At 40.2% G+C, this 23,599-nt stretch overlaps 1 protein-coding gene across 2 annotated transcripts in view; it reads left to right on the forward strand.

The window, feature by feature from the left end:
• LSAMP (limbic system associated membrane protein) overlaps positions 1 to 23,599 on the forward strand; it is a 647,085-nt gene that overhangs the window by 417,525 nt on the left and 205,961 nt on the right. For both annotated transcript variants that reach the window (XM_032631422.1, XM_032631424.1), the window contains exon 3: positions 5,486 to 5,611. In XM_032631422.1, coding sequence (XP_032487313.1) covers positions 5,486 to 5,611 — 126 coding nt within the window. The remainder of the gene's footprint in view (positions 1 to 5,485; positions 5,612 to 23,599) is intronic.

Genomic DNA, 23,599 nt, shown 5'->3' on the forward strand with positions numbered 1-23,599 from the left:
GAAGCTTTAATCCGCTGCTTCTGAGGCTGCTGGGAGAGATTTCCCTTTCTCTTCTTTGTTCTCACAGCTCCCAAGGCTCAGCTTTGGATTTGGCCTCACCTCTGCGTGTAGGTCGCCGGAGGGCGTCTGTTCTTCACTCACACAGGACGGGGTTAAAGGAGCCGCTGATTCGGGGGCTCTGGCTCACTCAGGCCAGGGGGAGGGAGGGGTACTGAGTGCGGGGCGAGCCTGCGGCGGCAGAGGCCGGCGTGACGTTGCACCAGGCTGAGGCGCGCTGTGCGTTCTCCCGGGGGAGTTGTCCCTGGATCCCGGGACCCTGGCAGTGGCGGGCTGCCCAGGCTCCCCGGAAGGGGGGTGTGGATAGTGACGTGTGCTCGCACACAGGCTTCTTGGTGGCGGCAGCAGCAGCCTTAGCATCTCATGCTGGTCTCTGGGGTCCGTGCTTTTAGCCGCGGCTCGCGCCTGTCTCTGGAGCTCCTTTAAGCAGCACTCTTAATCCCCTCTCCTCGCGCACCAGGAAACAAAGAGGGAAGAAAAAGTCTCTTGCCTCTTCGGCAGGTCCAGACTTTTCCCTGGGCTCCCTCCCGGCTAGCTGTGGCACACTAACCCCCTGCAGGCTGTGTTCATGCCACCAACCCTAGTCCTCTCCCTGCGCTCCGACCAAAGCCCGAGCCTCAGCTCCTCAGCCTCACTCCCTGGTGAGTGAGCAGACAAGCCTCTCGGGCTAGTGAGTGCCGGTCGGCCCTGATCCTCTGTGCGGGAATCTCCCCGCTTTGTCCTCCGCAACCCTGTTGCTGTGCTGTCCTCCGCGGCTCCGAAGCTTTCCCCCTGCACCACCCACAGTCTCCGCCCGCGAAGGGGCTTCCTAGTGTGTGGAAACCTTTCCTCCTTCCCGGTTCCCTCCCACTGGTGCCGGTCCCGTCCCTATCCTTTTGTCTCAGTTTATTCTTTTTTCTTTTGCCCTACCCAGGTACGTGGGGAGTGGCTTGCCTTTTGGGAGGTCTGAGGTCTTCTGCCAGCGTTCAGTAGTTGTTCTGTAGGAGTTGTTCCACGTGTAGATGTATTTCTGTTGTATCTGTGGGGAGGAAGGTGTCTTACTCTTCCGCCATCTTCCCCTCGTCCTCAATTTTTTTTTTAATTGAGTCAAAGTTGATAGTGAAATAGATGACTAGATGGGTAACTAAAGAAATATTGATAAAAGTGTTTTACTGGTTCAGAATAAAAGCTTGCTCCTTTGTGACAAAAATTTAATGAGATGACTTCTTTGAGCTCAGAAAAGAGTTGGAGAGAAAAATTTCATTCATTTCTTTTTTCAAACACACTGAGCACTACCATATTCCAAGTACTGTGTTCTGTAAGATTCAGTGGTCAAGAAAACAAAGACCTTCCTGTCTGCCTCTTTCAGTTTAGTGACAGGCATAGGTAAATAATCCAGCAATTATGGTCCAGTGCTGTGTGGAGAAATACAGGGTACAGTGTTAGAACACAGGAGGGGCACCCAGTATGTTATCAGGAGTGGGGTTGGGGGTAGGTGGGGGATGACAGGACAGTCTTCCTGCAAAAAGTGAGAAAACAGCTGACAAGTTGAGACCTGAAGGAGGAAATGGAAGAGTCACATGAAGAGTTGAAAGAAGACATTCCATGTAGAAAAAGATAGAATTTTAAATGCCTGGGAGTAAACAAAGATAGTATATTACAGGAATCAAAAGTTGTTTGACCTGACTGGATGATGCAACACAAAGGGAATAGGAAATAAGGCAGGAGAGAGAAGCAGGGGCTAACCATGAATGACCTATTAAGCCATATTAAGAAGTTTTTATTTTGAGGGCAATGAGATTAATCAGAGGATGCCATATTCATATTTGCAATTTAGGGGGAAAATTCTGATTGCAGTATGGTGAATGAATGACAGTGAGCTTGGAGAGAAGAAGACTAGAGGCAAAGAAACTAGTTGTAATGCTTTTGCGGTAATTCAGGCAAAAAAAAATAAAAAGAGATGTTGATGGTTGGAACAAGGCTAGTAGGAATAGGAATTGAGAGAGGAATTGAGAGTGATAAATGAATCTAAGAGATATTTAAAAGTCATAAGCCGTAGAATTTGGGGATCCATTTTATATGGGGGCAGTAAAGGAGAGAGAGCTGTCGAGGGAGATAAACTTCTTTTTTGGTTTGGGCAACTGTTTTCATGGGAACGCCATTACTGAGAAAGTGATCACAAGATTACAGGTTCTCTGTGGGAAGGAAGATGATGACCCCTGAGTATGTTGGATCCTGGATTTCTGTGAGACATTCAGTGGAGACGTAGAATAGTTGGTTCATTGAAAGTGCAGATATAAAGGTCATGAGAAAAATATGGGCTGAAGTTACTGATTTGGGAGTCATCAATAGCATGACATTAGCTTCTGAAGCTCAAGAGTAGATGAGTAGTGAGTGATCACAGTGAATAATATTTAAAAAGAAGACAGTGATCAAACCTTCAGATGTTTAAGGAAGGGGACAAGATAAGACCAAAAGTTAAACTTGGAAGGTTGGCCAGAAGGGTAAGAGGAAAAGCAGTTGAGTTTGTGACCTAGAAACTAAGGAAAGGAAGAATGAGGTTCCGGTCAACAAAGTCAACTACTTCAGTGAAAAATAGGAATAATAACAAAAATTTTCGTTGGACCTGAAAACAGTATGGTTCAAACAAATTGGTGAGCCTCTTGAGAGCAGTTTCTTTGGAGGTTAATGAGAGAATGCAGATTGCACTGAAGGTTGGAGTGTGAATGGGAAATGAAGACATGGTATAGAACAATTCCTTCAAAAATTTGGAGATAGAGAAGTTAAAAGTAAATAAGAATGTAAGATGGGATTTGGGGAGGGATTTCTTTCTAGAGCAAAAAGGCTACATCATATATAAATGCTTATGGCAAGAAGCTGATAACAAAGTACAATAAAGTAGGAAGATAAATGATGGAGTGAAACTACTGGTTAGTGACCCAGAGGAAGGTGGGATACAGTGTCAACATGATTGCATTTCTAACTGTTCAACACAAACACTTTGTGTATCTCCAGTGTCTGAGATTCAGGACCTGAATATACTGTCCTTAATTAGGAGAAAGAATATAGTTTGGTGGCCAAAGCATAGCCCTGTAGCTAATTATTCTAGATTTTATTCCCAATTTTATTACTACCTGTCTGTGTAATATTGAGCAAGTGACCTTACTTGTGTGCCATGTAAGATCAAAGTCCTTAGTACATATATATTCCGCCTATAAAGGAGAGGCAATATGAGTAACTTTTATCATAGATAATAACTCTCTCAGATCTTGGCCATTGGAGATTTTTTTTCTATTTTGTAAATTTACATGTTTGTATACTAGGGATATGGAATCTTTCCCCCTCCACTTTTTTTTTTTTTTTAAATCAGAACACATCTGTGTTTCTTTTCTCTACTCTATGTCCTGTCTTGGAGTTCAGAATAAACTTCGAATTGAGTGACGTGAGCTTTTACAATTACTATATAGCTTCCTGTTACAGGTCTTAGATTGTTGAGGGAGGTACCTAGGATGTCCAAGTCTTGTTCTCAAACACGATCATAGGTTGTATTGTAGGTGTTTTTGGACATGTTCAGAGCCATGGCTTACTCGACTGGGAATTAAAAACTGTTAATATTAAACGGTAGAACAATTGTACATTCAGGAGCTCTGGGTTCTAAGCCTAGCCATATTTCGTGATGTGATCACCCTTGATAATCCACGTGATCCACTCTGTGCCTCATATTCTTCCCTATTAAATGGATATAACCTTTCAGGTCCTCACTGTAAAAGTCCGGGAGGGTATATTGTAAGTCAGTGTATGAATATGAGAAAACTACTCTGAACCCAAAGGGGAAACAGAAACTCTACAAATAGAAGTTGCTAAGTGACAGGAATCAACTACATTCTATTTCTGCCATTGGGTTTGATTTGGAATCACTAGTTCCTACCCGGAGGCCATATCAGATGTCACTGTGAGAAGAATGCCAAGGTCAAGAGGATCCTCCTCCCACTTCCTCCTTGTGGCACTCTGACCTGGTCAGCTGCCCAGGTACCATCAATAACTGCCAACGGGGATCTGCAGGGATAATACATTTGTCAGGCAGCTGCCTCTACAAGCAGAAAATGTTCCTGTTTAATTTGTCATTGCACAGAGTCTATAATGGGCAGGAAGAGTGAGAAAAAATAAGAGTTCTTTTTATTATTGAAATACTTCATGCTCTCTTGTCTTCCTCCCTCCCCTGACACATAGTTTTTCAGAGACAGCATAAGCAGCTAAGAGTTAAAAAAAAAAGGAAAATCACAGTCAAAGCATAAACTCTGCAATTTGTAATCAGTGCATAACCTCTGTGATGAAATTTGTAAGTAATTCACTTTCCACTTAAGCCCACCAGTGTGAGATCTAATGTTGCCACCCAGAACACTAATGAAGGAAGTCAGACGGCAGTGCAGCTAGCCCTTGGGGACTCATTTCTCATATCACGGAGAAGTAATTTCTGTCATTTTTGGCCATCTGGTAGCCTGGATTGTGAAGATGAAGATTCATTCAAGTAGGGCTTAAGAGCTTGGGCCCTGGAGTCTTTTTAGATTCAAATCTGTTTTCTGTTTCTCACCTAGCCTGTAACTATAACTTAGTTTTCCACCCATAAATAAAATCCTCATAGGGTATTATTTCCTTATTATAAGGAGTTATTGAGATAATACAGTCCTTATAAAGTAATCTACATAAGGTCTTATGTATAGTAAATGCTTAAAGTTAGCTATTATTAAAGTGTTAGTAGTAGTGGTGGTAATAGTATTAGGAGTAATAGCAGTATTTTTATAAAGTCTACCTGTCTGTGACGTAGGCCTCATTAATTCCATTTTTAAGCTCTAAGGTACATCATCAGGCCTGTCACACACCAAGATGATATTTAGAGGTTTTCTCTTGTAGTGATTAACCAAGTGTTTCCTTTTGTGGCTAGATTATAAGCAACAAGGTATTACTGCATCTTTATGACACAACTCTGCAATCCGACATTAAATAGCACTCCTTTTCTTTTCCTGACATTTGGAGTAAATAGTGGGCTATAATCATTTTATACACATAAGAACATAAATGTCGGTAACATTTAGTGATAAGAAAATTTATTCTTAATGTGTATAAGTGTGCATGTTCTTTAATAACCAAATAAGGTCCATTGTAATCAGAAAAGAGCTAAGACATTTTCATTATGTTACTCTGCATACTTCCTACAGCACTTGACCATAGTGGAGAGATTCTCACCTTATAGTAAGAACCATGCTTTTCATCTGCTCACTAAGTCTGTAAGGATGTCCAAAAGCACCCAGAGTTCTTAATACAAAAATTCAAATGGTTTAAGTCAGAAAAGCACTTCGCTTGAATTTGCCACTTCCTGTTGCATGAACCAGTACTGGAAACCTGCTTTTACTGACATGCTTACATATTCCGTTTGCTTTTGTCTTTACAGTTCCACCAAAGATCTCCAACATTTCCTCGGATGTCACTGTGAATGAGGGCAGCAACGTGACCCTGGTCTGCATGGCCAATGGCCGTCCTGAACCTGTTATCACCTGGAGACACCTTACACCAACTGGTAAGCAACCTTCCAGTCCCCCGGATGTCATACACTATTTAGAATATCCTCATGTTTCTGTGATTCCATTGGATCCAAAAGGCAAGCATGTATATTGTTATTAAAACACTATTACAGTAGTGACATAGGACTTGTTTAGGGTCATCTCTGGTCTTGGCTAATGTATCCATCTCTATAAAGTCTACAACCATAGGGGGGAAAAATATATATATATATATTTGATGATTTATATATGATATTTTTCAATAGAACACTTCCTCAAGGCAACAAATATAGAAGCATTAAATGCATTAAATGACTTAGTATTGTGTCTGAAATATATGCCAGGTTGGTGCCTGAATGTCTTGGAGCAATATTTTGTATGGATTAAATTTCCATAGCTCTTTGTATGTCTTTTTGTTTTGCTTTGCTTTTAAATATAGTTTCCTTATATGTAGCACCTTGTGATGAAATCTTCTAGGGATAATACAAAATTGTTTGTGACTTCTAATATCCTATCCTTAGCATCTGGCTCTGTGGAGGGGCACCAGGCATGGACTAAACTTCATGAGCTCATTATGGATCCCCAGCTATGGATGCTAATTCAGTAAAAGTCAGAAAATCATTTCTCAGGAATGTCTTCTGCATTCTCCCCTCCTCCTCCCACTATAACTGGGTTCTGAGGTTCTGCTGCCTTTTGAGCTTCATTTAAATACTTTACCAAATTATTTAGTATTAACTGCATGCATCCTCCCCTACTCGACAGATGAAATTTTCTTATATACAAAACCATGCCTTTGTGAATGACACAGTATTTGTAGAATGGGGCCTGCTATTTAGTTTTTCCAGAAAGAGGAACTATGGATCAATTATTCTTATAAAATGTCATTTATTTTGGTAGCTAACCCCCAACATTTAACTGATTTATATATCTGATATTCTTTTAAAGTTTTCTCATATAAAATCTAGACATCTAGTTTATAACATATTAATTCTGAAATGAACACCATGAAAACTTGTTGTGCAAAGCTAGATAGGCAATGGGAGCTATCCCGAGATACTTCTAAAAGGCCAGGCCAGGGTAGTGTTTGGTTGTAGCATCTTTAAATATTTTGTATTTTGTGGTGTGAGAATATGGGCCTCCCTTTCATATTAGCCCTCAAATTAATTTATCAGGTGAAGTTTGCACTAACCTATGGAATGGTCTTTTATTGAGGCAGCTATTCTTATTAGAGGCTTCTATTTTCTTAAGACAATGTCACTCAAAACCCATTCTATTGTTAATGTATGCAGCTTGTCATTTATTGATGATATATAAAAGCAACAAATGAAGCACTTATTTGGGGGATCAACCTCAAACTCATATCCTCTCATTCCCATCTTAAACCTCACATGGAAAAAAATACATATGCAGGCTTATCTGAAGTGTGAATATCAGATAATATATTATCTGGATATCATATACATTTCCCCTGGATTAAATTAAACCTCCAGAGCACATTCTCCTTGAATGGAATTATATTAACCCTCAATACCACAACACCTAGACCTTTCCCATGTAGAAGTGCTTTTACTAAATGACTATTTGGTATAAAAATGTTGGGCACATATTTAGGGATGTTACAAAACAGGGGTCCTGAACCACTGGGCCGCAGACTGCAACTGGTCCGCGGCCTGTTAGGAGCCAGCCCACACAGCGGGAGGTGAGTGGTGGGCGAGTGAGCGAAGTTTCATTTGCCGCTCCCCATTGCTCACATTACCATCTGAACCATTGTCCCCACTCTCCCTCCCCCCTCGCCCAGGCTGTGGAAAAATTGTCTTCCACGAAACTGGTCCCTGCTGCCAGAAAGGTTGGGGACCACTGTTATAAAAGATATCCTCTAAAATCATTGCATTTTCTGCAATGTTGTTTTTGAGAGATGGTTAATTGTACTACATAGTTTCCTCTGAAAGGACACTTTGAGAAAGCTCCTCTTTGTTTTCAGTGTTTCTACTGTCCTTTCTCTAAACAATGGTTTGTTTTTTAAAATGAACCCAGTGAGTTTTTACAAATAATCATGAGTCCTTCATCGTATTGACTGTTACCAAACTTAGAGCCAAATTTATGACTGGTCTGGGAAAGAACAGAGGAAATCATATATAAATTACACATTAACGAAGTGGATTTTAAATAAACTGTGTGGAATTTTATGATATCAAATCCATATACAGACACACTCTTGCTTTCATCTTGTTTTCTTACCGTTATTTTCATATTGTCTCACCTTTTGTAATTAATTTAAATCTTTATATACATATATTACTTATAATCTCAATTTTTTATGGAATAAGTGGAGATAAAAGAATGGAAGAAGGAAGGAAGATAGATTATATTCAAGTTATAATCAAGAAATGAACTGCATTAATAAAAATACTTTATTCTTTTGGTGTACTATTGACTAGTAAACAGTTTTGGGTGTTTTTTTTTCAGGGAAAAATGCTATTGGTGATCTGAACCTAAAGATATATTCTTTTTTATCCCCTCAGTTTAGTAAAGTAATGAGATCAAACCGGAGTTTCAAGGCCTTCCCAGGCTTGTTCTAGGAGTTTAGATCTTCATGGCTAACTCTAGTAGACTTTTTCGCGATAGTAAACATATGGTTTGAACCCTGAATAACCTGGTTATCCATGATGCTTCAAGTTATCAAAAGACCAAAGGACAAGCTAGATCTTTCACAATAAAGGCAGCATTTACATACAGTCAGAGAACACTAGGGACTTCAAAATCAACTAGAAAAATTGGTGTACACACAGGGATTCCCAATAGTCAGCCTAGGGATCAGAAAACTAGTCCCTGGGTCAAATCCAACCTGCCTCACATTTTTACCACCTACAAGCTTAGAGCAATTTTTAAATGGTTAGAAAAAAATCAAAAGAATTCTATTATTTAACATGCAAAAAAATATATGACATTCAAATTTCAGTGCCCATAAATAAACTTTTAATAAAACAAAACCATGCTTATTCAGTTACACGTTGTCTATGGTTGCTTTTTTTTTTTTTTTTTTTTTTTTTTAATAAAACAGCAAAGTCTAGTTGCAACAGATATGGCTTAGCCCCTAAAGCCTAAAATATTTTCTACCTGGCTCTTTACAGAATAGTTTACAGACCCCTGCTCAAGATTATGGCTTGGGGCATAGGTCAAGGATTTTCTGCACTCATCTATGACTCCATGGGGCTTTGGGGATATCCCCCATTAAATTCCTAAAGACATCTCAAGGGAAAGAACTTTATTCTTCTATAATCCTCTATCTAGGCCCTCTCTATGGGTCAAATTCTATTCTGGCGCATACAAAACTAGTTCCCTGCTGCATTCACAGACTCAAGGGCAGACTCCAATTCTGTCTACAACAGGTATTAATTCCCAAGCCTACTCTTTCATCTCTTTCACATCTGACCTAAATAACCACCTGATCATAATCATATTCCTGAGGACAGGAGAGAGAATCTGCCTTTACTGCTATACAGGAAACCAGGATTTTTTGTTTTATGTGTGTTTTTTATTCTTTTCAAAATTTGGAAACAGGGGGTGATCCTTTTCGGCCTATAATGCTAAGCCTTTCATGGAGACACCCAATGAAGAGGCTCTGCTCCCTGTGTGACAGCAAAGCTACTGCAACCCTTAGCCATATGAGCAAAAAACCCCAGCTAGCTTTGTTCAATTATTAATTGTGCCTTCAACAGAGTGTGACTGCCTTGCAGAAGAAATGTACCTGTAATTAGCTCGACCTCACAGGGACTTTGAGCCCTGAAACCGGGAAGATTTCATGCAGGTTTCACAAGTACCTGATTACCTGTCATTTGATAACACAAGGGGGAGAAAGGAAAGTAAGTGCAAGGTATATTTTTATGAGAAGAATATTTATTACCTCTTAATTCAGTTTTTTAAAAAAATTTTCATTGGGTCATTTTGTTTCTCTTTCTTTTCACATCTGAAATTTCTTTTTCAAGTATACTGCGAGTGTTTTCAAAGAGGGAAGTTAGAAGAATGGTGAAATTTTTATATATACAAAATCAAAACATATACCTGACATAGATGGAGGAGAAGAGATTGCTGCATTCCATGGTTGACTCTCTTGTATTTCTGATTTCTTAATTTTTCTCTCCTCTTCAGTTTTTCTATATAATCAAAATGATGTGTCATGTATGTGGTTGTTAAATGTGACCTATTTTCTCCCTTAATTAAGTTAGACTTTCATAATCCTGTAACTCCCAGAGGGCAATTGCACCGTAACATGTATTTTCTATGGAGTGTTTGATCTCACTTCTGTGAGCAATGCTGCTCCCATCTTCATTTAACTTTGTTTCTTCTCACATTCCAAAGAAAGTCCCTTTCTCAAGTGTGCCTCATGTGGTGTCAGGATTGTTCATGGTTAGAGTTTCTGTGCATTTCATTTCTACAAAGGTTTTTACATCCTCAGTAACTTTCTATATCTGAAACGCTCAACAGGCACACTGAGAACTTAGCCCCTTAGCCTGAGAACAACGTAGCAGACACTGTACAATTCTCTTGTCCAAGCCAGAAGCCAGATTGGACATCAACAACCCATATGGAAAGCTCACATAAGAAATATTTTCTATTAAAAAAAACACACACACGCTAACTTGAAAAGATACATGCACCGCAGTATTCATAGCAACATTATTTATAATTACCAAGATATGGAATCAACCTAAGTGGCCATCAAGAGATGAATGGATAAAGAAAATGTGGCATAAATATACAATGGAATACTACTCAGACATGGTCCCTGCACAGATGGAACTTATAGTTCAACAAGAAAGCAGAGTATTAAACTAATACTTGCATGAATAACTACTTAATTAGATTTATACAGTATAAAGGAAAATTGTAGCTTTCAATAAGACCATAAAACAAGGCCATATAGCAAAATCTGCAAGGCAAGCAAAGCTCCCCTGAGGGGAGCTTATGCTGAGACTTCAAGGATGAATAGAACCAGGCCAAGAAAACAGGGGAGGGAAAATATCCTAGGCAGAGAAAGAGTATACATAATAATGCATTGAAGAATCCAGGCCAGCATCTTTATGTGACACCATGATGTTAGTATTTGGTTACTTTTTTTTTTAGATTATTTTAATAGATTTTAAAAAAAAAATTTTTTATAGATTTTAAAAAAATTATCTATTTATTTTTGGCTGCATTGGGTCTTTGTTGCTGAGCACGGGCTTTCTCTAGTTGCGGCAAGCAGGGGCTACTCTTCGTTGCAGTGCGTGAGCTTCTCATTGCGGTGGCTTCTCTTGTTGCGGAGCACGGGCTCTAGGTACGCGGGCTTCAGTAGTTGTGGCTCGCAGGCTCTAGAGCGCAGGCTCAGTAGTGGTGGCTCGCGGGTTTAGTTGCTCCGCGGCATGTGGGATCTTCCTGGTCCAGGGCTCGAACCCGTGTCCCCTGCATCAGCAGGCGGGTTCTTAACCACTGCGCCACCAGGGAAGCTCCTCTTTTACTTTTTAATATTCTTGGTTTCCCTTTTCAAAGAACAGAAAAATAAAGAAAAATCTTGCTCTATTTTCTTTTCAGAACCTTACTTGTATGTTGGTTTTAAATATACAATGTAGTGTATACCAGCGTAGCAGGTATATAGACAGTTATTTTTGTGTGTGAATATCTCAAATTTAGGTCAGGAACATATTCTTTTCCCATGCATAGAATTCCATAATAACCTAATCAAGTAAATACAAACTCTTTTTCAGTAATAACTTGTCATTAAATCAAATGGGTAATTTAGAAAATGAAGACTACAGAATTTAACTGCATGATTGCTGGCCTCCAAACCTTAAAAATCCTTAAGAGACTAACAATAACTGACACTGACAATCTTTAAGCCACGGGAGGATTTCCACAACCAGATGTGCTGGCCATTTTGATGAGTGTTGTACATAGGCCCTTGTACCACCAGCACCTCACTCTTGCTCCTCCCAGATGTGTCATCAGATCCCCAGAAAACTCTTCCTGAAGAGAAATGGACCATCCTAGATTTGTCCTTGGGGAGCTAGCTTGGATTTGAGCGCTTTTAGGACATTTTGGAAGCTTGCGTGGAATTGGGGGGAGTGGTGGCCATAACTTAATCACAAACTTTGCACGTGGCCTAGGAGAACAGAAATAGTGTCCGCATCTCTCAGCGTCTCATGGCTTCAAATATTTTTTCCGTTATTCCAAATAGTCTGTGTTTTCTAATTTTAAAATAGGTCTAAAGATAAATCTTTGCCAAAGGTTATCATGAGAATTAAAAGAGAACACGTAGGTGAAGTCCTTGGCACAGTGTTAGCTATTATTGATATTCTTATTTTCAATATCTGTTTTAATTATTTTTTATCCATATGTCAGATTTCCATAGTGAAAGTTTGGGGGTGGCTGATAATTTTATTGAAAACAACTTCCATGCCATCTTTATTCATTCTAACACAGCAACCAGGGGGACTTTTTAAATGCTCTCACCAAGGCTAGTCTTAAAATGTCACATCTTATATTGTATCACATTGCAATATACTCACTTGAGGTGTTCATCTTTCAAAAGCGCATGAGAAAAACATCTTGTTAGGGAGAAATTTTCTGGTGTGACTTACTTGTGTGTCCATGCTTCTTCTCCTAGAGGACAGTTTTCCCAGAGTCTGGCTATGTAACAGCTAATACTTTATTAACTGTAGCTGTAGAGAGCCCTATAGGTTGTAAATGACAGTGATATTTTTAAAATAAAATTTGTGTACCGTGACACCAAAAAATGACCAACAATTTCTCCAGTTTTCCAGTTGGACCTCTTGCTACTAGGTATTTACCCCTACTACAAAAATACTGTTTCTAAATTTTAAAATGGTTGAGTTAATTTTCCTGCTTGATTTCTCAATTTCCTATTGTCTTTGGGATAAAGTTCAAACTAAGCATGGCAGAACCCTTCATTCAACCTATTTTCCTATCCCTAAACCCCTAATCATTCAACCTTAGGCAGTAGGTAGATTATACTACTCATATTTCAAGAATATGCCTTGTCCACTTGCTTTGGGGCCTTCACACATCCTGGTTTTCTTCTTGAAGCATGATTTCATATCTCACCAATATCATCATTTTGCCAGTATAACTTTTTCTTTTGAGGCCTTCAAGACAACACTCCCTACAGGAAGCCATATAATAGAAGTAGTAAAATTGCATTTTAATTATGTGCAATCTCTAGATTATAAGATCCATAAAGGTACAGAAACTTATATGTCCTACTTATGTGTATATTCTTAGCATGTTGCTTGGCATATAAGTGCTGAATCAATCAATCAACCATGAGTTGTTCAATTAAGGGCTCTATAAAAATAGTATTGTTGAGAAATAACTTACATCATGAAGTGGAAACTAAATACACATTGACAAGTAATTAAAGCACGAATGAATAGAAAGCAAACTGCAAATGACACAATAAGAATTATGTAACTAAGGCTATCTAACGAATAGTTTCATTAATCTCTTACTGAGAAGGTTTCAGAAATTTCAGGAAAGCTCTCCAGGTCCTGCTCAGCTCTGTTTCTTCTTTGTTGCCCTGATGTGCTGATTTCTTCTGTGGGACTTTCATCATTATCCACTGGGCTACAGAGAATTCTCTGAAATCTTCATATTTTTGTATCAAATCCTTTGACATTCTCTTTATCACTAATTTATTATCAGAAATTATTCTTCTTCTCAGCAGTTGTCACACTCGGTAGTTGTCTTAAAAGTTTATGTTTTTACTATTTTCCTCATGAAAGCAGAGCAGGCACCTACACGTTCTTTGTCCCATTATAGCACCTAGCACAGAGGAAGCGCTCAGTAAAAATTTATTGAATGAATAAATGAATTACTTATTCTAGCTAAATGTCAAACTCTGTTAGAATCTGTTTAAAGTTTAGACTTTAAGAACAGAATCTTCATAACTATAGTTTTCCTTTACTGTATCTTATATATCTCAAATATATAGGACATTGTCTTTCTATAAGATACATTTTGTAAAATGCCTAGTGCAGATTTCTGTATCTGGGAAATGTTTTTTTAATATGTGGTAACAAAGCTCTCAGCACTGTCACACCGATGAATTAGTGCTACAATGAGGGTTAGGGGTTGAGTGGCAGAAGTTCAGGTCCACCCTGGTTTTGGTAGTAGAGAACAGTTCACAGGTTGAGTCAATCTGTAAAAGGAACCTCCATTGCCGAGCTGTAAGTTTTATAACATCTCCTACGATTCCCTATAAACCATCCCTTCTGGCTGTAGCCACCTGTGGCATAATTTTCATCTTCACTATTCGATTTCTACATCTGGCCAATCATTAGGATTACCTCGAGGCAAGAGTTTTTAAAAATACAGATTCCCTGCCTCACCCCACACTTAAATCATCTCTTGCTGAATTAGGGGATTCTGTAGCATTAGATCCTCCCAGTGAGTCAGAGGACCAGCAACACGAGCATAATGATGACTCTGTAAACACAGGAGGGCAAAAAAATCTGAAGGAGTGATTCTCTGACTTTATTGTACTGGAAAATCATCTGGAGAATCTTGTTAAAATATGAATTCTGATTCAGCGGGTATGGGATGGGGCCTGAAATTCTGCCTTTCTAACAAACACCCAGGTAATGTTGGCTCTGCTGGTCCATGGACCACATTTTTGGCATCATCCTGGATCTTGAGATCAAAATAGATTGGAAGATACTGGGATGTTATAAATAGCCTAGCACAGAGGAACACCTAGGGAAGTCCCACAATGTACACAGTATTTACCACATATTGTTACAGTGTTTTATATTTTAATTTCTCTGTTTCACTCGAGAGATTCAGAGATGGTTTAGAGAATAGTAAAAGTAATTATGGCTTTGAGAAATAGGACTGACTCTTGCCTATCAAGGTTGGACCATGATCAACAGAATTGGCATCACCTTGTAGCTTTATAGAAATGCAGAATATTGGGACTCACTCCAGACCCACTGAATCAAAATCTGCATTTTATCAAGATCCCTGGGTGGTTTGTATGCACATTAAACTTTGAAAAGCCCTAGACTAGAGGTGAAATTCTTTGTATGCAGAGAAAGCTGTTTTCTTCAATATTTGAGGTCTAGAAATGTAAGAATGTTTCCCACTTTCCTTACTAACTAGTAATCCTAAACTTTATCCCCACGTGCATTCCCTCCAAGTGTATTCCTACCAAGAAAACAAACAAAAAACTGGTGTAGCGATGGGGGTGGAGTTACTGGGCCATTGAATATGACTTGGAAAGGAGAACCGTCTGATGCTTTACCTACATCAGATGCTGCTTAGTGCAGGAAAATTTTAGCTTAGTGCACGAAGAAATACTGTCTGAATGACAGTAGCCACTTTTCTTATCATGTTTTGTAATGGCTTTATCTACAAAATGCAGACAATAATATGGTGCCCTGCCTGCCTCATGCTGTTGCTTTGAAGGATCAGATGAGATAATGAACATGAAAGTAGCTTGAATAGTGTAAAGCTCTCTAACAACTGTAAGGGATTAAGAGAAAGAGTGACTTGGTAGATGAATGCAGAATTTAGAGCCTGGGTTCCAGACTCTGCTCTTCTCTGCTCTTCACCATTTACTTTTTAGGAGTTTGGGGTAAGTCCTTTAAGCTCTCTACTTTTCACTTGGAAAATATGAATAAAATAATACCTGCTCACCTACCAGGATTCCTGTGTTGTCTCAAGTGAGATAGTGTACATGAAAGTGATTTATTAATGATAAAGCATTACTCAAGGGCTGCTTGCTGTTACTATTATCTTAGATTCTGCAAAACAAAATATAGACTTAAATTACAGTAGTCATTTTGGTTAGATAGTAGAAAGAACTGACTGCAAGGCTGTGAAGCACTCCATTTGACCAAAATAAGTACTAAAACCAGAGAAGTGCTTCTCAGAGTGTGGTCCCCAAACCAGCAGCATTAACATCACCTAAGAACTTGTTAGAAATGTAAATTATCATTATCGAACCCCAATCCAGACCTACATGAATAAGAAACTCTAGGAGTGGGGCCCAAGGGTTTGTAATTTAACAAGTTGGCCAGATGATTCTGTTGTTCCATAAACTTATACAACCCCTGCCCTATAAAGGATATAAAGAAAAGACATCTTTTTGAGATAGGATTGTATGCTATTTTTACCAGGCACGAGTATAGGAATATTTGAGATTCTATTAAATCAGTAGGAAACATTGTGATGACCTGGTGTGCGTGCGTGTGTGTGGTGTGTTTAAAACTATTTGATATATAAATGCACTATCACATTTCTATGGCTCGTATTTCTGTCATTTTAGATGAAGAGGTTTAGAAGTAACAACTGTACAGAAATTCCCACTTTGTCTTTTTCCATCTATAGTCTAATGATATTTGAGGCTAACATATCACTTCAAATATGCACATACTTCTGAAATCCTCATCCTTCTCTAGGTATACGTGTTCATTTTCAAGTCTCCCAGCACATTGAGGCTACAGATAATTCCAATAAAACACAAAAACCTCAATAGGTTACTCAAATGGGGTCACACTGCCCAGAAAAGACATGTCAATGAAGTTATCCCATGTCACTTAAGAAACATATGTGAGGGCTTCCCTGGTGGCGCAGTGGTTGGGAGTCCGCCTGCCGATGCGGGTGATGCGGGTTCGTGCCGCGGTCCGGGAGGATCCCGCATGCCGCGGAGCGGCTGGGCCCGTGAGCCATGGCCGCTGAGCCTGCGCGTCCAGAGCCTGTGCTCCGCAACGGGAGAGGCCACGACAGCGAGAGGCCCGCATACCGAAAAAAAAAAAGAAAAAAAGAAACATATGTGAGAAGCATACTCTTTTACCAAAAAAAAAAAACACCCCAAAACAAAAAAACCCTTGCCATTTCCTTTATGTGTCATCACCCTCATTTTATGCATCAAATCAGGTATTTTTCTCAAGTTGGTCAACAATTCAAAAGCCCAGGAGGCTCTGTTAAGTCACATGATTGTTAAATTGTGACGTTGTCTGCTGTTGACTAAAGTGTTAAAATCTGATGAGGGGAAGAGAAAAGGAAAAAAAGGACTTCAATAATTCAGTTGGCAAATATCAATGCAAATCAGATCTAATTCTTCAAGGTATTCTAGTAATAAAAACTGAAATGTCAGTCTTTGAATGACATCAGTCTTTTTTTTGCAGTACGCAGGCCTCTCACTGCTGTGGCCTCTCCCGTTGCGGAGCACAGGCCCCGGATGCACAGGTTCAGCGGCCATGGCTCACGGGCCCAGCCGCTCCGCGGCATGTGGGATCTTCCCGAACCGGGGCACGAATCTGTGTCCCCTGCATCGGCAGGTGGACTCTCAACCACTGCGCCACCAGGGAAGCCCGACATCAGTCTTTTTTGAAAAAATTTTTTGGCCTGATCACTGAGGCTTTATGCTGTTTTGGCCATGGAAAGACAGATCCAGATCAGGGAATGAGGGATTTGAAAGGCAGATGGGAAAATAGTACAGAAAGTTAGTTCTTCATGAGGCAATCCAATAGATATTTTGTATTTTTAAAAATTCTCACTATTCCAATAAATAAATAAAGCCATGAGAAAATTGCTTTAAATTGCAACAAACTATAAATTCCAAAATTTCACCCTAGAACAAAAGGCAGTCCAAATATAACACATGGTATTGAGGACTCGGCTGCTCATAGCTTAGTGTCATTTGGTGTGGACACAGACATGGGCAATTCTTTGGGTAACTCTGGAATTTAGACAGCTTACTTTAGGATCTGTCTGGGAGAAGATAGGTAGATTCCCTTGTTCCTTGAAGAGAGAAGAGGTAGACATCTTTTATTTTCACAGATAGTAATTAATTGTGGTAACTATACTTGCTGCCCCTGCAATGACTTCTATAAGCCCACTTATTTAAAATAATTAAGTAAGCCCACTTATTTTTTTTAACTGTCACTGTAGTATATTATTCAGCTTGGGCTGCCATTAAAAAAAAATACCATAGACTGGGGACCTTAAATAACAGATATTTATTTTCTCACAGTTCTGGAAGCAAGAAGTCCATGACCAGGGAGCAGCATGGTCAAGTTCTGGTTAGAACTCTCTTCTTGGCTTGTAGACAGCTGGCATCTTGCTGTGTGCCCACCAGACCCCTTTCTGGTGTGTGCACAATGGAGAGAGAAGGAGCAAGCAAATTCTCTGGTGTATCTTCCTATAAGGGCACTAATCCCACCATGAGGGCTCCACCCTCATGACCTTATCCAAACCTAATTACCTCCCAAGGGCCCCATATCCAAATTTTGTCACATCAGGGGTTAGGGCTTCGGCATATGAATTTGCGGGGGAACACAATTCAGTCCATAGCATATAGTGTCTGATCTCATGATGCTGACCACCTGGACTCCTGGCTCATCTGTCTTTCTCTGAGCTCCTGGGTCACAGACTTGCAATGGCTCTATCCTCACGTTCTTTAGGACTGGATATATCCTGGAGATAAACCCTCTCTTAAACTCAGGATATGCAGCCATAATCCAGAGACCAAATGGGAATGGCAATAGAACTCTGTTGCTTACTCTCTTCCCTGCGACCAAATGTCCTGTCAATAGAGGAAACACCATTATGTCTTCTCCATAATGCCAAAGAACCAGTAGGAGACTCAAAACATGTCCCATTAGGTTATTCCTGTAACACACCCAGGCCAGGCTGGAAGGAAATTTTGTTTTACACACGTGTAAGTAGCCGTAACTTCTGCCCTTGGCAGTTCTGTTCCTGACGGTCACTAGAGGAGATAACTCCCCAGGAACCTTTAAGCACTGTAAGGTCTCCGCAGCAGGCTGACTCAGCTGCTGGGTGTCAGAGTGGATCAGGGGCTCTGCTGAGGCTAGCGTGCAATGTTGCTAAGCCTTTAGGAAAGCATGTGAATCTTCACTCAGGTCTGTTTCTTGTCCACAGTGTGGCTCTACCAGGGAAGTGTCCGGCAGCAGCAGTAACTCACAACCTTATTCTATCATGCTGTGTAAGGGTGGGTAACTGGTGACTGGAGGACTTATAAAGGGCTGCTACCGTGGCAGCTTGTCAGCACCCCATCTTGCTTCGGACCTGATCCTAAATAGTGTCTTCTTGTGGTTACAGGCTTGGAGTTCTTTTATCAGATCCAGATAATCCATCTATTAAACTCTCAGCTGCCTAAGGTGGTACCTTTCTGGGTTGGAACAGATTCTCAGTATCCACTGAGACACCAAGATACAGAGCTGGTTCTCTTTCTTTGGTGCTTCTATCTTAAATGAGAGAGTTCCATGAGATTTGGACAAACAAAAATAATAATTTAGGTCTTTTCTCACCACATGTACCATTATCACTACTTTTATTACTACTACTATCACCAACACTAATAATAACCTCACTAGTTTCAACGACTCCTGTTAATGATGGAATGTCTACCCCATGCCAATCACGTCCAAGGTATTCAGCATTTGTAATTGCTAATTTTTATAGGAGATACTGGCCAGTCACTCATGAATGATTCCATGAATTTTCAAAACCAATTCCCAGCTCAAGCCCAGAGCTCAACAGGCAATAACATATGAATTAAGAATCGGACCTGAGACCATTGCCAAGGGGCATTCCTGGCTTTGATCAGGGACAGAGAAAAATCTACCAGATATTAATAGATTCTCTAAATGAATTTTTCTCCCAGTTGGCCTTTCATAAGAAACCAATCAAACATAAACAGGTGATACAAAGATTTTATGTATATTTATATTATTCATATTACATACATTTGCTTATACATATATATATATATATATACATATATATACACATGACTTGCTTATGTTATTTGTATGAATTTGATATTATTGGACCTTTTAGGTTTTTAGAAATAAGTATTCCCGTACCTTGTGATTTCTCAGTTTACATCAGTAAGAAACTAAGGCACAAAGCTGCATTCCTAAGACTCAGTTGTAGTCACAAATCACACAATTTCCCTTCATTATGTTTGCCAAACTATCTTGATATCTGCATCATCAAAATATACCTGTGTATTAAGTATACACAGGTATAACTCTGTTACCACACACATGGTGGCTTTATTCTCTCACTGTTCAGAAGTCCAAAATCGAGGTGTCAGCAGGGCCACACTCCCTCTGAAGGCACTAGGGGAGGATCCTTCCTGGCCTCTTCCAGCTTCTGGTTGCTTCTGGCCTTCCTTGGCTTGTGGCAGCATAGTTCCAATCTCTGTCTGTGTCCTCACATGGCCTTTTCTTCTGTGTCTCTGTATCTGGGTGTCTCAAGTCTCCCTTTCTTTTCTCTTATAGAGCACCAGTCATTGGATTTAGATTCCACCCTAAATCCAGGATGATCTCATCCTGAGATCCTTAAATATCTCTACAAAGATCCTTTTCCCAAATAAGGTCACACTCACTAGTTCTGGGAGTTAGGACTTGGACATATCTTTTGGCAGCCACCATTCAACCCACTACAATCTGCTTTGCAGAGAAAAAATAAAAAGAATGATGAAATTCAAGAGTTACAAACCTAAATGACTTTTGAAAGGCAAAGTACAGGAATCTCCGGGGGCTTCCCTGCTGGTGCAGTGTTTGGGGGTCCGCCTGCCGGTGCAGAGGGCGCGGGTTCGTGCCCCGGTCCAGGAGGATCCCGCGTGCCACGGAGCGGCTGGGCCCGTGGGCCGTGGCTGCTGGGCCTGCGCGTCTGGAGCCTGTGCTCCGCGGCGGGAGAGGCCGCAGTGGTGAGAGGCCCACGTACCACACACACACACAAAAAAGTATGGGAATCTCCAAGTATTGCCATATTCAAATTAAATGTAATTAGACTTTGCCTTTATTATCAAGTAATCTGAAGAGAGTTTACATACTACATAATTCTCTGAGTTTACCTATGAAGACAAAGGCCTTTATAGAAAAACATAAAGGAAATGTGCATTGTTGCTAAGAGGAGAAAGTTGGAAAGGAGGCTAACCTGGGTTTGAGTCTTAGACATGATTTGCTGACTGTGTGATCATGGCAAAATGACTTCCTTAAGCCATGTGATGACCTACAAAATGGGATAATCTGACTTTCTCGTTATCGTGGGAATGAGAGAGATAATGTTCATGAGGCACTTCCCATAGTACCTGGCCTGTTAAGCTCTTAATAAAGAAAGTTGCTATTATTGTTGTACCATTAAAATTTCTAACTGAAAAAGGTGTGATTTGTGTACAAAGGCACACATTGGTGCCTTTGGTCACACATGGTCACCAGTTCACAAGTGACCGTGCCTGTATGAAGAACCAAGAAACGGTGCTTTGTGACCACCTAGAGGGGTGGGAGGGAGACACAAGGGGGAGGGGATATGGGGATATATGTATATGTATAGATGATTCACTTCGTTATAAAGCAGAAACTAACACACCATTGTAAAGCAATTATACTCCAATAAAGATGTTAAAAAATAATAAAAAATAGGGCTTCCCTGGTGGCGCAGTGGTTGAGAGTCCGCCTGCCGATGCAGGGGACACGGGTTCGTGCCCCGGTCCGGGAGGATCCCACGTGCCGCGGAGCGGCTGGGCCCGTGAGCCATGGCCGCTGAGCCTGCGCTTCCGGAGCCTGTGCTCCGCAACGCGAGAGGCCACAGCAGTGAGAGGCCCGTGTACTGCAGAAAAATAAATAAATAAATAATAATAATAATAATAATAAAAATTAATAAAGAAAAAAGAAAAGAACCAAGAAAAACAACCCAGCTAACAGTGACACATCTTCATCTTTCCTTTGCCCCAGTGCTTTAGCCATAGAGGACTTTTTCTATGTTTTACCTGGCCTTGAAATGATGGATCTTTTTCCTTCAAACATTGCTTATAATGGATCTTTCAGGTGTTCTATTTAAACCCTAATGGTTTTGCAAATAGCAAGAATCATGAAACACCCAAATTTGAGGTAAAAAAAAAATATATATGCAACATAATTCAGAGGCAAGTGGCCAGTGTGAGTTTAGGGCAGAAGGTTAGCAGAGAGGACATTTGTCTACCAGCTGAGAAACAGAAACCCCATCTGGCTCAACCTGTGTAAACTTCCTTTCCGTCTGAACATTTTGTCCACAACAGCTGTAACCTCCACTATCCCCTTGGCTACTGTCTCTCCCATAACCTTAATTATGACTTTCCCTTATTCTCTGGGTACATGGGGATATTTTTTCCAAGGATGTGCTTTCCTTTTACTCTAGCAATGCACAGAGGGATGTAGGGTGCATGGTGCAGTGGGCAGGCAGCCAAAGCTGCACATTCAAAAGGCCTGTCAGATGGCATCCATGGCTTTCTGCCTCCTCAGTTCTCCTTCCTAGTCTCCTCTTGTGTTCTCCACTGTCTGGCACCAGGAAAATATTCTCCATCATTTTCTTTCTTCCTTTTATAGTCCAACTTCAAGTTGTTCTAATCTTTAAGTGAAAAGTTTAAGAAATAGAAGTCTAAGTAACTCCCATTTGGGGAGTATAAGGGCTAGTAGGCCATGCATGATTCAGCGAACAATTGTCCACTTTGCCCCTTTCTTGCTGGCTTTGACCTAGTTGGTCAAATATTAGTAGAGATTCTATATGAACTTGCTTCCTTCAATATTAATGAACTTTGGTAATTTTCATTTCGGGATCACCCTACCCGTTGTGTACAAGAAGAGGCTACTGCTTCGAAATACTCAAAGCCAAAGAGAAATGATAGAGAAAGAAAACATTGTGAATGAGTTATTGTTAAGGGGAGTGTGGTAGACAGAATAGTGCCCCCCCATAATTATATTCTAATCTCCAGAACCTGTGAATACGTTATCTTACTTGGCAAAAGGAACCTTGCCGATGTGACTAAGTTACAATCTTGAGATGCAGAGATTATTCCCAATTATCTGTGTGGACCCAATCAGAGGTAATCAGAGAGAAGCAGGAGGATCAGAGTGAGAAAGATGTGATGACAAACGCAGGGGTTGTAGTCAGAGAGAGATTTGGAGATGCTACACTGCTGGCATGAAGATAGAGGAAGGGGCCACAAGCCAAGGAATGCAGGCAGCTTCTAGAAGCTAGAAAAGGCAAGGACACAGATTCTGCCCTAAAAGCTCCTGAAGAAAGGTAGCTCTGCTGACATTTTGATTTTAAGCCCAGTGAGACCCATTTGGGATTTCTTACCTCGAGAACTGGCTTATTGCTTTAAGGCACTAAATTTGTTGCAATCTGTTATAGCAGTAATAGGACACTAATGCATGGAGTGAACTCTTAGAGTAGTTCATAGCCAGGCATGCAGTTATATGAAATTGGCTTGAGCTTTGGGGAAAGAAAAAGATACTAAGCTTATGTCTATACAGAATTACTTGTTTTGGCATAACAGGGAATGGAGGTGCTTTGATCCATGATATCATCACGTTTTGTTACTGGTTACTAATATTCAAAGAATTTTATTATGATAAAATATAATGCAAAAATATGCCAATGGAAACTTGCTTTTTTCTTCCCTTTTTTCTTTTCTTTCTTCTTTTTATGATCTGCAAAGCACTTTAGGAGCTTGAACTGCCTTGGGGTAATTGTGAACGTCCATTATCATTGTACCATTGAAGGACAGAAACACCTGCTAGTAGTAACATTTCCATGTGATGAACACTAGATAAACCATCATTTATTATGATGTAGTGCCTAGACTATGTCTCTTAAACTACAGCTTTGGGAATACAGCCTAACTCTTTCAAAATTAAAATACTGATTTCAGGTATTTGCCTTGAAATTTCCTGGAGAGAGATAGGAATGAGAGATAGAAGGAGGTCTCCTGGTTACTATTAAGAGCTACCTTTAAAATGCTCTTTGGTACTAGAACTTACTGGCAGTGACCTCCACTAGAACAGGGATAAGGTAAACAGTTGTTTTGTTTTAGTTCCACTTGGTGAGCATATGGAAGGTCCTTGATTTCTGGTGTCATAAACCTGGTATACGGATAACACTATTTTCCTTCCCAACACTTGATAAAATGTAAGTGACTTGAGGGAAGAGCCAAG

This window comes from Phocoena sinus, chromosome 4 (assembly GCF_008692025.1).
Source record: "Phocoena sinus isolate mPhoSin1 chromosome 4, mPhoSin1.pri, whole genome shotgun sequence".
In the NCBI taxonomy this organism is placed as follows: Eukaryota; Metazoa; Chordata; class Mammalia; order Artiodactyla; family Phocoenidae; genus Phocoena; species Phocoena sinus.